Source organism: Quercus lobata, chromosome 2 (assembly GCF_001633185.2).
Source record: "Quercus lobata isolate SW786 chromosome 2, ValleyOak3.0 Primary Assembly, whole genome shotgun sequence".
In the NCBI taxonomy this organism is placed as follows: domain Eukaryota; kingdom Viridiplantae; phylum Streptophyta; class Magnoliopsida; order Fagales; family Fagaceae; genus Quercus; species Quercus lobata.
The window spans coordinates 62,053,770-62,068,008 of record NC_044905.1 but is presented as its reverse complement, the minus strand read 5'-3'; the positions used below and the strand labels follow the sequence as shown (position 1 = coordinate 62,068,008).

The 14,239-nt window shown below is 36.9% G+C and overlaps 2 protein-coding genes across 5 annotated transcripts; one reads left to right on the top strand and one right to left on the bottom strand.

Annotated features, from left to right (window-relative positions):
• Positions 1 to 1,742: 1,742 nt before the first annotated feature.
• Positions 1,743 to 2,531, bottom strand: LOC115968070. Its single transcript, XM_031087272.1, has one exon. It carries the CDS (start codon positions 2,529 to 2,531, stop codon positions 1,743 to 1,745), a length of 789 nt encoding a protein of 262 aa, XP_030943132.1.
• Positions 2,532 to 5,181: 2,650 nt separating this feature from the next.
• LOC115976084 (lycopene epsilon cyclase, chloroplastic) lies at positions 5,182 to 12,881 on the top strand. Of its 4 annotated transcripts, none has more exons than XM_031097184.1 (12): positions 5,182 to 5,651; positions 6,092 to 6,263; positions 6,748 to 6,883; positions 7,001 to 7,111; positions 7,198 to 7,300; positions 7,824 to 7,967; positions 8,050 to 8,157; positions 8,755 to 8,851; positions 8,934 to 9,062; positions 10,024 to 10,156; positions 11,033 to 11,192; positions 12,473 to 12,881. In XM_031097184.1, exons 1-12 carry the CDS (start codon positions 5,349 to 5,351, stop codon positions 12,626 to 12,628), a joined length of 1,752 nt encoding a protein of 583 aa, XP_030953044.1. In that variant the 5' UTR covers positions 5,182 to 5,348; the 3' UTR covers positions 12,629 to 12,881. The 4 variants fall into 4 exon arrangements, with proteins under 4 accessions (XP_030953044.1, XP_030953046.1, XP_030953045.1 ...); XM_031097186.1 differs by lacking the exon at positions 12,473 to 12,881 and adding an exon at positions 12,383 to 12,470; XM_031097185.1 differs by lacking the exon at positions 12,473 to 12,881 and having other exon boundaries at positions 11,033 to 11,444.
• Positions 12,882 to 14,239: the final 1,358 nt, after the last annotated feature.

Below are 14,239 nucleotides of genomic sequence, written 5' to 3'. Positions count from 1 at the left end.
CCATTCAAACCCTTTCCACTTATTTAACAATTTAAAGAAAGGTCTACACCTGTTAGCTGACCAAGAAATGAACCGGTTCAGGGCAGCGGTCATTCCCGTAAGCTTCTGGACCTCTTTCGGATTCCGAGGTTGTTGCAGGTTGTTGATTGCCTTAATCCAGTCGGGATTGACTTCAATTCTGCGGTGTGTGACCATGTAGTCCAAAAACTTGTCAGACCCGATACCAAAAGAACACTTGGAAGCGTTAAGTCGTAGTTTGTGCTTCTTCAAGATATCAAAAATATTCCCGAGATCACTAACATCCTCGGACTCTGCCTTGCTTTTTACTACCATATCATCGATATAAATTCAATGTTTTTTCTCAACTGTGGTTCAAACATCCTACTCATCATCCTTTGGTAGGTAGCCCCTGCATTCTTCAAACAAAAAGGCATCACTTTATAATGATAGTTTCTCACAGGAGTAACAAAAGTTGTCATGTCTTGGTCGTCCAGGGCTAGAGGTATTTGATGATACCCCTGAAAGGCATCCAAAAAGCTCATTCCAATGTGGCCCACAGTGGCGTCCACTAACTGATCAATCTGAGGCATAGGGAAATGGTCCTTTGGGCAGGTTTTATTCAAGTCTGTAAAATCTACGCATACACGCCACTTTCCCGTCTTCTTTTTAACCACTACAGTGTTAGCCAGCCATTCAGGGTAAAAAACCTTTTTAATAGCCCCAGCTCGCTTAAGTTTCATCACCTCGTCCTTTATAGCATCCGAATGCTCCTTGGATGAACGACGAGGTGGTTGTTTCCTGGGGATAACAGATGGATTGACATTTAGATGATGGCAGATAAAGCTCGGATCCACTCTCGGAGCCTCGTAGGTATCCCAAGCAAATACATCAATGTTGTTCTTAAGAAAAACTATCAACTCTTCCTTCTTCCGAGATGGAAGCTGAGCCCCAACCTGAAAAAACTTGTCTGGATCGTCACCAATGGGGAATTTCTCCAAATCCTCACATTTGGCATCCTTAGCAGGCCCCCTCATTGGTAATTCTGGAGACATTGACTGCTATAAACCTTCTTTGACTATGGCTGAGGACTCAGCTACTGGTTGATGCAGAATTGCAGACACGAGACACTGTCTAGCCATAGTTTGGTTCCCTACTAGTTCCTCAACTCGGTCTCCAGACAGATACTTAACCTTCTGACAGAAGAAACGACACCCAAGGTGTGAAGCCAGGGTCTAGCAACAATGGCCGTGTAAGGGGAGTATGCATCCACCACTATGAAATCCACTTTGACCAATTTTGAACCGGCTTGCACTGGTAATCTAATTTGACCCTTCGAGGCAACAAGTTTTCCATCAAAACCCGCCAGAGGCGAATCGTAAGTTGTCAGGTCTTCAGGTTTCAAGTTTAATCCTTTGTATAAGTCAGGATACATGACTTCTACACAACTGCCTTGATCCACCATTACCCTCTTCACATCATACCCCCCTATACGAAGGGTGACCACTGAAGCGTCACCATGTGGTTGGATAGTTCCAATCTTATCTTCATCCGAGAAACTCAATGAAGGTCGGATCTCTAATCTAGCTCTTTTCGACTTGGAGTTTTAAGTCCTCGGTTGGCGACCTGGTCACAGACATCACCTTGGTGGGTTGAGAGCCAGTCCTTCCAGGTGCATCAAATATAACATTGATTGTGCCCAATGATGGCCTTGAAGAAGCACTTCCCGGGCCCTGTGACCTTGACTAGTCTCCTTGTCCATTGGGTCGGTACAAAAATTGTTGCAGCTTCCCCTCCTTAACCAATTGTTCCAGATGGTTCCACAATGTTCGACAATCTTTAGTGGTATGTCCTTGGTCCTGATGATACTGGCAATGGAGGCTTTGATTACACCTTGAAGGATCTCCACTTATCTTGTTCGGCCATTTAAAATACGACTTGTTCTTGACCTTTTCCAAAACTTGATGCACCAGTTTTCGAAACATGGTGTTTACTACTTGTGGGGCTGCAGGTCCAGATTGTCCGGCAAAATATCGCCGGGGTTTGTTATTGTTATAACGTTCCGACCTGAAATCCCTCCTCTCTTGAGGGATAACCTTACCTTTCCCCTTATCTTGCAGTTGGTCTTCCTCAACCCTCTTATACTTGTCAATCTGATCCATTAATTGACGAATACTGGTGACAGGTTTCCCCGTCAAAGACTTCCTTAGACCGTGTCCTGCAAGCAAGCCGAGCTTGAAAGTACTAATGGCCATGTCCTTAAAATTGCCCTCTATCTCGTTGAACATCTCCCAATATCGGTCCAAGTATGTTTTCAGAGTTTCGCCCTCTCTCATGGACAGAGATAGCAAAGAAGCTAAAGGACAAGGTGTCTTACTGCATGTAATAAAACGGGACTTAAACGTCTGGGTGAGTTCCTTAAATGAATTGATGGATCCTGCCCTCAGACCATTAAACCACCTCATCGCCACAAGCCCTAAACTGGACGGAAAAACCTTGCACATCAAGGCTTTATTCTTAGAGTGTACCGCCATCTTTTGATTAAAGTGGCTGACGTGTTCAACAGGGTCCGTTCTGCTAATATACAAGGTGAAGATGGGTTAAGTGAACTGTCGAGGAAATCTTCCTTCCTCAATCCAGCGGGTGAAGGGTGATTTAGAAAGTTGGTTGAGTGCTTTATTCATAGCATCATTCACCAGGCCTCTCAAAGACGAATTGTTGTTTCTGCGACTACGGCAGTAATCTTCGTCATACAAGAAAGATTCACCGGGGGGGGGGGGGAGTTCTTGACCTTTGCCTATAGTCTTGATCCTCCTCATCATCAGAAGAGTAGTCAGAGTTGGAGGGAGCTCGCCTTTTGCGCTTTTGGCGTAAGCTTCTCTTTAGGTGATCAATCTCCTTCTGCATGTTTCTGGCATTTTCCTCATGAGAGATATGGTTTTTACCTCAAGACTGACTCTTGTTGGTGTGTGTAGTGTGCATACTTCCTTTCCGATCTCTCTTTCGCTCAAGTTCACGAAAATGATCTTGATGTTGAGAGCCCATAGATTCTGCTAGATTTGGACCTGATCCTACCATCGTTGAGCGTCTAACTCACTATTGCACCAATATTCCCACAGATGGCGCCAATTGTAAGGACTTGAACTTGAATTCCTAGCCCATCATGTGGACGGACTTGGCCTAAGAGGCCCAAAACAATGAATTTGTAGAGGAATGGGTTAAAACACTGGGCTTTAGTTAATCAAACAAAGTTATAGTTAGGTTTGATGACAAAAAGATAAAAATGGACTATTATGAAATGAAGAAAGAACGTCCTCGGCGAAGTCCGAGGACAATAGTTCTAATATAATGTTCTTAGAAAGTGTTACAAATTTGATTGTGGATTGCTACAGTATTTCTTCTCTCTAATTTCCGATCCCCTTTATTGTTCTTTCTCCTCTTCTTTTATACTCCACTCCCTTTTCACCTCAACCGTCCACCTGTATGCTAGATGGTTAGGATTGATACTTGTCCCATTAGTCTTTCTCATAAGTCTTCAAGTAGTAGCTGTAAGGCTGAAATACACTGTTCATGTATCACTTCTACATTAATGCGGCCAGGGGATTAGCTGTAATGCATTTAATGCAGAGGCAGCAGTTTTATCCCCAGATATTTTGGGGTTCATCCTTATCTCATATCTCTGCAGTGCTTGTCCACCCCAAACGAATTTCAAGGATTGCCATCTTTGCTGTCAATCCATTTTCCAGGACCTCGGCCGAGTAGTTTTCATCCTCAGCACACTTTCCGGAGCCTTTAGGACCAAACCCCACCTTTTATTCATCAGTGCAATTTCCTTTGACGAAGACATCTCATCCCCGGGCGGATCTTTGTTCTCGACTTGGGCCACAGGCCCAACATATGAATAAATAATGCACTTCTAGGCCCAAGGACCCTACATGGCACAATAATTGTAGAGACTTTAATGACCATTTAATCAAAATTATGATTTTTATAAAAAATACTACTAATAGAATAAACTATTAATTTTTATTTTTTATTTTTTTAACAATATTCTATCAAACATGCAAGAGTATTGTAACTTGCTAACATAGCTCCATTTATTCTAGCAGTTAGGTTTGAGTCATTCTCTTCTCTCCCATTCATTGTAAAAAAACAAAATGGAACCAAATCCTCATATCTTTTTTTTTTTTTTTTGATGAGCAAATACCTCATATCATACCTTAGACCAAAAAGCTATCTCATGTATTATATATATGATTCCCCTCTCTCTAATGAGAGAAGGTATTTTATGAGATGGTCTCATAAGATAATTTTTCATCCAATGCATATATATCATGTATGAGATTATTATTGCATTAAAACCACCACTCCATTAGTGATGCCTGAAGCATAGAAAATTATATAATGACAAAATACGACTGGAAGCACAACATTTTAAAGGACATTGGTAAGTGACCTGTAGCACAATTGTCTTGAGAAAGTCTATAGATACAAAAAAAATTGCATTAAGACCATCAATCCATTAGTGATACTTGAAGCATATACAATTATGTAACGAAAGAAATATGACTTGAAGCATAATTGTCGTGAGAAAGTCTAGCATAAAAAATTTGATATCTATTGACTTATCCTTTTAATGTGTGTTTGAATACCGTTTATTTTGTTGAAAACTGAAAACAATAAAAATAATTTTTTGGTTACTATTCACTTTTAAAATTATTGTTCATATGCCTGATTATACTGTTCATGTTACATGAACAGTGCAAGAGGTGCTGAGCTGAAAAAAAAAAAAAAAAAAAAAGCTGAAACGCAAAACACGTAAAACATGGATCTCATGAGATGCGCAAAACAAACCAGACCTTTTTAAGTGATGTCAATAATAAACTCATACGAGAACAAACACAGATTTACCGACTCAATAAATTAAAAAAAATGTCGTGTCAAATACCAAGTCTACAACGCACGCACGAGAAACTAACAGCAGCACCTGTTTTTCGGGTCCGGAACACAGTGGAAACTCGAAAGAAAGAAACAAACGACTCGTTTTTGATAAGGGGTAGCTTTTTCAAACCCCCCGACCAATCCTATCTTTCCACGTGGCATCCTGTGGATTGAAGTTGTACAACTCAGCAAATTAAATTTCACCATATATACCACCCTTCCCTATCCCCATTTTCTCTCAAAGAGAAAAAAGAGTGTCAGACTCAGAGAGACTCTGCTCTTTGCTATTTCGATTCTTCACTCTCATAAAACTACTCAACCCCAACAAATCTTTTCTTAAAAAACAGAGCTTAAATGCCGGGCTCTTGAAGAAACAGAGAGAGAGAGAAAAAAAAAGAAGGAAATCAAAGATGGAGTGTGTTGGACTTGGAGCTCGGAACTTTGCGGCAATGGGGGTGTCGTTTTGGCCTACTTTTCCGTCGCAGAGAATCACGCTAAGTAGAAAACAAGGCCCATTTCGTCGGTGTGGTTTGTGCCGGCATTATATGAGAGTCAGAGCGGCCAGTACAGGGAGTGAGAGATGTGTGGCTGTGAATTTCAAAGAAGGTTTTGCTGATCAGGAAGATTATGTAAAAGGTGGTGGGTCCGAGCTCCTCTTTGTACAAATGCAGCAAAAAAAGCTCATGGATAAGCAATCTAAACTCGCTGATAAGGTTATAAGAATTACCACTTCTCCGATGTTTTATAAGCTTAACTTGCTTCGTAAACTGTGAGATAGCCTAATCCTAGTTAAGGTTAATATCATTTTTAATCAGGTTAGTTAAGGTTAATATAATTTTTATGAGGTTCGTTGTATTTAATGTCTTACTTAGATTGCAAGCAACTAGGTTGTAAATAAATTAATCTTAATTCTACATGTAGTGTAAGTACTAGATCAAATCACGTTATGACACAGTGAAAATATCTTGTACAAATTTCACATGGGTCGTGTAAGTTTCATCCATTCAACAAATTAAGTGTGCTCTTTGCTATGTATATACACTGTTTTTTATGAATTAATAGTTGTAGCAATATGTTGAATCTTTTTGACTCACTTATGAAATGTTGGAATTTTGCCTCATCAATTTTGTGTTACTATGAACTATTTTTGCAGTTAGCACCTATTTCTGTTGGGGAGAATGTACTGGATTTGGTCGTGATTGGTTGCGGTCCAGCTGGGCTTGCTCTGGCTGCAGAGTCAGCCAAGTTAGGACTCAAAGTTGGACTCATTGGTCCAGACCTCCCTTTTACGAATAATTATGGCGTGTGGGAGGATGAATTTAAAGGTATCATTTTTGTTCTAAGAAAACAAAACCAGTTTCAGTGATACTATTTGTATGCTATTCCTTTTCTAGTAGGGAACTGGTGTAATATGTTACTGACTTAATGTTGAAATTGTATGTTTACTTATAACCAAATCTTTGTGTGTTGATTTGTTCGAAGCCTAATCTTATCTATCTACCATATTTAGTTCCCATCACAGCTTTTTTATGTATTTTCTTTTGTCCCGCAGAATGTAAGATTTGTATTTTGATTTTAAATTTAGCTAGCTATGTTTTGATGAGCCCTTGCTGAACCAGTGAACATTTGACTGGTTTCTTTAAATTAAGCTTGTAATTATTATTCGCTCCCAATCTAAGAGACTAGTGCATTCATGTTACCAGAAAACTCTATATGGTGTTGAAAATCCATCAAGTTTTGGAAAAAAAAAAATTTGAAAATCTGCTTCGCATCCATATTTAATTTGAACCTACTTTATTCTATTTTCAGATCTTGGACTTGAAGGGTGTATTGAGCACGTTTGGCAGGATACAATTTTATATCTTGATGACAATGATCCCATTCTGATTGGTCGTGCCTATGGACGTGTAAGTCGACATTTGCTCCATGAGGAGTTGTTAAGAAGGTAAGACAGGTTGCAATTTCTCCTCGCTATGATTTCTATTATTTGTTATGTTTCTACTCCTTGGTGCTTGCGGATATGGTGTTTTATATTTATATGATTTATATTAATTTCTCCTAGGTGTGTCGAGTCAGGTGTTTCATATCTTAGCTCCAGAGTGGAAAGGATTGCTGAAGCTAGTAATGGCCACAGTCTTGTAGCCTGTGAACATGATATTGTTGTTCCCTGCAGGTACAATGAGATATTCTTTTCGTTTCAACGAGGATCTCTAATTAATCTGTTTTACCCTGTTTCAAGCTTCTAATGCGGTATTATAGGCTTGCTACTGTTGCGTCAGGAGCAGCATCAGGGAAATTGTTGCAGTATGAGGTGGGTGGTCCAAAGGTGTCTGTCCAAACAGCTTACGGTGTGGAGGTTGAGGTAGGAATGTAGATTATACTATTTAAGCCATTATATTCAATGCAGTTTTCTGCATCGATCTTCTTGTTACAGAAAGTTCCTTGTGTCTTATAACTTGGTTTTCTTAGTTCTGCTTTTCTCATTTCCCACATTTGTTGAAAAGCTATATGGAAAATGTTATATGTTAGGATGATTTACATATCTAGATGATCTGATTGACTGGTTGCTTGCATTATGGTGGTCAGTGATATCAATATCGCTACATCATTATTACTGTATAAAAAACAAATCTTTCTCTTCATTGTATCCTAAACCATACAAGTCGTGGGTGTTTGCCTGCAAGTTGTGCAATTGTGTGAATTCCCTTCTCTCAAGAAGCAATTGTATTTTACACTTCATGTGTTTTACAAAAATTTGGGAAGAAAATCTGGACTTGTATATGAATTATTCCTATAATACTGTACTCTGTCTTCTTCACAACAAGATAATAAGTTTGGTTTCTTCTTTGCAGTTGCAATAATTCTGTCAATTCTTACTATTTCAGGTGGAAAATAATCCATATGATCCCAGCCTCATGGTTTTCATGGACTATAGGGACTACATGAAACAAAAAGTTCCATGTTTAGAAGCAGAATATCCAACATTTCTTTATGCCATGCCCATGTCTCCAACAAAAGTGTTCTTTGAGGTTTACTCAATGTATTTCAATTTTGTTTCTTGTATTACCTATCAGAATTATGTGTAAGATATTTGGAGAAAATGAATTGCAGGAAACTTGTCTGGCTTCAAAAGAAGCTATGCCTTTCGGTTTGTTGAAGAAAAAACTCTTTTCAAGGTTACAGACAATGGGGATCCGAATTATAAAAACTTATGAAGAGGTTAGTATTTGTGGCCAGACTCTGATGCTTATAATTTTGATTTAATGAATGGTCATCCTTACAATTTCCTTTTATCTACTGCCATTACAAGGATTCTTGCCTCTGCCATATAGTGGACCAATCATATCTTCATCATCTGTTTTTTAAAAGAACCTGGGCATAATGCTTGTTGCATTTCTTAATCTTTTTTCCCGTCTTTATATGCATGATAGTGTGTTTCAACCCCAAAGGTGTTTAAAGTTTTGCACTTTTGTAAAAGAAGTTCACTTATTATAGCTAAAGCATATACCAGTTCAAAGGGATTTTGTGGAATTTACATCACAAGGAATCACATTCTATCTCCCAAATCACTTGTTGTTGCGTATCAACTTTATTAACATATTTTGAAAAACATTCTAACTTTAAGAAGCATTCTGATGAGGATTCATGCTGCACTTGGTACTAATGTTTACTAAAAAGTACATTTGTATTTGGCAATATTCCTGTTTTACATATCAACATTCGTGCATCTACTACCAAATAGTACTCTCAAGATTGCAGAATTATCAACTAAAATAGGATTGAGGGCATAATTTTACCTTTTATTTTGATATTCAGGAATGGTCTTATATCCCAGTTGGTGGATCCTTACCAAATACAGAGCAAAAGAACCTTGCATTTGGTGCTGCTGCCAGCATGGTGCATCCAGCCACAGGTAAGGAAATAATTGAATTAGACAATTCCATTTTTAATCTATTCAAACTGAATGGGCTTATATTTCTACCTTCACTTAACAGGTTATTCTGTTGTGAGATCTTTGTCAGAAGCTCCAAAATATGCTTCTGTAATTGCAAATATTTTGAAGCAGGCTCATTCTAAGGATACTCTTACCTGTATAAAATCTACTGAGAATATCTCGATGCAAGGTATGTACATGGAGATTTATTTTTTTGGGTTTTTCTTTTTCCTGGATACTTATTTGCATCAGATATTCAATTATAAGTATCCTACATATTCTTTATTTAATTGTAAAGATCATATCTCAGCAATCAAAACATTGGCATATCTGCATATAGCATACGCACCCACATATGTTTATTATTAATATGTATGGAAAAACTACTTTTAGCTTGATTTTTAATTACATTTTCTTACTTTGGTTAACAATTACACCTTCAAGATATTTTTTATGAAGTGTCAACTGGTTTTGGGCCTCATTTCAGGAGATTGTTAGGTTCACATAGAAATTTTGTCCCTTTTGTGATTGTTTTTAGCAATTCTTGTTTTTCAGTTCCCAGCCTTCCAGTTGGTGCTTGGAGAGGCTATTGATTGCAGAATACCTTCTACTTCCTAGAGGGATACCTCACATGTGCAGTTCTTTGGGCCAATTTTATTTTTATTCTTTTATAAAATCCCTTGAATAACTTCTTATTATATGATGGTGATTGGCTGCATTTTATACGTGGATCTGACCCTGAGAAGTATGTTTACTCACAGTGTATTAGTAAATCACTGAATCGTCTATCCTGCTTTCACTTAGAATTGCACTTCTAAAAGGAAGCCCATCTCTCTGTTATGATATGTTTTTTCTTCTCTTCGTTTGAAAATTTTCCATTATATAAAGCTTGTAAACTTGCACTCATTGTGAGCACTGTTTGCTGTACATATGAGGCAGACAATGGGTTATCTTAGCTATCAAGTGACTAAAGATTGATTAATCAACCAGTTTTTTTTTTTTTTTTTTAATCTGTATGTAAATTGTACTAATTCATAATTTTTTTTTTTTGAGAATCTACTAATTCATAAATTAAGTTTGTGTGATGTTACTTCTTTTCTGGGCAGTGATTTTATAATTTGCACTTTCTTTATTTATATTTTCTATTTCAGCGTGGAACTCCCTTTGGCCACAAGAAAGAAAACGCCAAAGGGCATTCTTTCTCTTTGGATTAGCGCTGATTCTGCAACTGGATATCGAGGGCATTAGGACATTCTTTCATACTTTCTTCCGCTTACCCAATTGGTATGATCATTTTTCTCTATCATTTTTGTGGTATATTACAAGTACAATGATGTAGATGTCCCAGTTGATGACAAAATTAATAGTGACTAGAAATATATATGTATGTGTGTGCGCGCGCATGTGCATGTCTGTGTTTATGTGTGTGTTGCATATGCAAAGAACAATCCTGTGCTCCTGGTTCTTTGGAGTCGGCTATAAAAATCCTGTTCCAAGCCTATAGAAAGGAGATGGTTGTTGCTTCTTTCCATACTATATAATTCAGAGTTATTAGACAATCCTTTTTAAAAGGAGAAAGGCTGGGAAGCCAATAGATTGATTATTGTGAACTTCAATAGAGTCTTGCGCATTTTATGTTTCAAAGATAAGCTTGAAGGGGCATCTTCATTGTGATTGTGGGTGGTAGTGGAATGATAGTCACAGGGATGATTGGTGGTTCTTTCTGTTAAACGGCGGGGAGTTATGTTAGTGAACACTGACCAATAATGGTTCAGATGGTTTATTAGGTTAACTTGCAATGCAAGTGATGCCAGCAATAAATGTGTATTCATGCTGAGTTGCAAAAACAAGCTACCTGATTCCCTTCTTAGATTATAATTTTCAAGGACTTCTGAGGGACTGTCTAGATTAAATGCTATAATGTGCTGATCTTATTTTAGTAATTAACTAGTTAGTATTATTATACTACAAAGGCTTCTTTAAGATAGAACGTCAGTAAATGTTGGTGAAAGATACTGACTAAATAGGACAGAAATGACAATTTTAACTGTCTTTCTGATAGTTACAGCTTAAAATACAAAAAGCTATTGTTGAAGATATGCTTGATTGGCTTAATTTCTAATGGGGTATGGAATAATTGATGATATGATTTCCTTGCAGGATGTGGCAGGGATTTCTTGGCTCCACTCTCTCCTCAGCAGACCTGGCATTGTTTGCCTTATATATGTTTGTTATAGCACCAAATGATCTGAGAATGTCCCTTGTCAGACATCTTCTTTCTGATCCCACTGGAGCAACCATGATAAGAACCTATCTTACGGTATAGTTTGTATCCTCTTATTTTTTTCCCTTTGTTAGGTCTGTTAAAGAAAACAATTTAGACAACACTAGGAGCCTACCCACTTTTGATAAATACTAGGTATTTGTATATACATACACCTGTGTCTATCCTATCCTACCTCCTCTAGTCTGAGCACGATGATGTGGTTGTTGGTTACTTTGTACCCAAGCTGCACATGTTGCATTTTTGTGCTTTTTGTTCATGAAAGTAGAGTTACAATGTCTCTCTCTCTCTCTCTCTCTCTCTCTCTCTTTAGCTTCTATAATGCTTACCTGCCTTATTGGAGCTTTCGGTGTTTTTTTTTTTTTTTTTTTTTTTTTTTTTTTTTTTTTTTGTGTGTGTGTGGAGCTTTCCGGCTTTATTATTAAAAAATAAAGAAAAATGTGCTCCTATTATTTCAGGAATAGTTTTAGAGATGCCATATGCAATGCAATTAGACGAAAGTGAACTAGTAGATTGTGCGGCTTAGTGGCATTGCTAGTTTCCCTCTTGATTAGATTTATTAATTTAACAATATAAATACACTATTCAATTAAACAAGATAAATACTATTGCAACTATAATTAGATTGATTAATTGTACTATTGAAAATCTAATTAATTTCTCAAAAAAAAAAATCTAATTAATTAAATATACATAAGTATAATCAAAATCTAATTGATTATATTTATTTATATTTAATTAATTAAATTCATCAAAAAAGAACATTACCCGCATGGAATAATTGTATGCTCACATAACTACCATAATTAAACAATTATCACCAATAGGATTTTGTCTTTTAATTAAAATTAATTAATCTTTTTACAGAATTGATCTTTGATTATCCTACACATGCCGGTCTATGTTAAGATCATGGATCAACCAATCAAATTTAAACATTAACAATATATATATATATATATATATATAAAATTATATATAACCTAGTGATTTGAGCATCATTTGAATATTGAAAGAGGCCAATATATATATATATATATATATGTATATGTGTGTGTGTGTGTGTGTAAAATTATATATAACCTAGTGATTTGAGCATCATTTTGAATATTGAAAGAGGCCAATTTTTTGGGAAATTACTCTTTGACTACTTATGATATGAATTTTATGTTTAAGGTCATTAATAAAAAAAAATTTCAAACCTAAAACTACTGTTTTACCTCTAGATTTGAGAAAGTGGAGAATGGCGAGATGAAAGGTTGCAAAATGGGGTGTTTACGGTTAACAATTACTTGTATGATCTTGGGCATATTTAGGAATTTCGGAGCAAAGAAGTTATTTCTTGGCCCTCTCAAGCTATGCATTGTTGTATCAATGGGAAAAGCACTTCAAATAATGTTATGGAAAGGAAAGGCTTATGGAAGAACTTGGAGGTGTTTCAGGCTCAAACACACCTTTGCCATGGATATTGATGGTAGATTTTAATGTAAATCTGCTTGTGAAAAAGTAAGTGGGGGAAGTAGGAGTTTTATCTTCCTTTGAAACAGGTTTTGAGCTGTGCAAATGTAACATTGAGGTAGAGGACTACCCTTACGTAGGCTGCTTCTATACATGGAGCAATAAAGGGATGCAGAGAAATTTGTTGTAAAGAAGCTTGATATAGTCTTAGTCAATATGAACCGGTTGTCTTAATGGAGCACACTCTGGCAGAGTTTCTTCCTTTTAGTATTTCTTATCATTTCTTAGCCTTATTCCATAGGAAAAGGAAAGTTTGCATGATCTTAGCCTTTAATCAAACATGTAGATGTAGTTGCGGGTTTTCTGTGAATCTGCGCAAAAGTGAAGTGTTCTGTGCGGAGATTACTCCTAGTTTGAAACATAAAAATCCTAAATTTGCAATTCAAAGAAGACTCCTTGCCAATGAGATAGTTGAGGCTTCCTCTGATCTCTCATAAGGTCATTGCTACTGATTGCAATGCAAGCCTTTAATTGACAAGATTATTGTTACAATATCATCTTGGGCAGTCAATAAACTTTCTTTTGTTGGGCTTGGGAGGCTCAAACTTTTGCGATCAGCCCTCCATAGTATTCAATATTATTGCTCCAACATTATACTCCCCAAAAAAGTTTTTAAAACCAATGACCAAAAGTTCAATTCATTTCTTTGGAAAGTTTAGGAGGGTAGCAGTGGTTACTTTGAGGTGTCATGGAAGCAACTTTGCACCCCTAAAAGGGAAGGTGATTTAGTATTAAAGAGGATAGAAGATTGGAGTAAAGTAGGCTAAGTAGGTGTGTAGAAGCATATTTGGCATCTTTGGGTGACATGGGTGCATGGAAATTTGCTAAAAGATAAAATTTTTTGGACTGCCAGAGTTCCATAGACTTGTAGATGAGGATAGAGGAAGCTATTGAAATTAAGGGGTTGTTGCTAGAGAGTTCCTAAGCTTTAAAGTTGGGTACGACTCCCATATCTTCCTTTATCATGACAGCGGGTGCTCTTTACCAAAAGTAGGTTTTTAGAATCATCTATGATGTTGCTAGTGCTTTGATGCAAAAGTTAATATAGTTAAAACTTCAAAGCAATAGGAGATGGTATTGGAGGCTTGCTAGGTTAGAGGATTAGTCTCCATTCAAAGTAAACCGTTTTTGGTTGAGCTGATAGAAAGGGACAAGGTAGTGTGGTCAATTGCTAATTTTGGGAACAATTTTGGAAACTGCTATGGTTTCCTCTTTATATCCTTTGACATTTCTTCATAGGATGGTTGGCAATAAAAAACGGGTTTGGCTTACTTCCAATACTTTTTTAATTAGACATGTCCTTTTATTTTAAATATACAATAGTAAGTGGTAGTGAGTTTTAATCTCCACCTTTTATTTAGCTAGTGAGTGATGTGACAGTCTCTCATTAAAACAAAAGGAGATTCTAGTTAATAAAGTACTAGAGCTTTACTGGGGATACTCTTTGCTACTTTTGTCGAGGACATGTGAAGATAAAAATTATTTTTCATTTACTTGTTTACAAAAAGGATATGGAGTGTTGTTTTGAGGTCTTGCTTAGTGAATGATGTTAAAACTGACTGGCA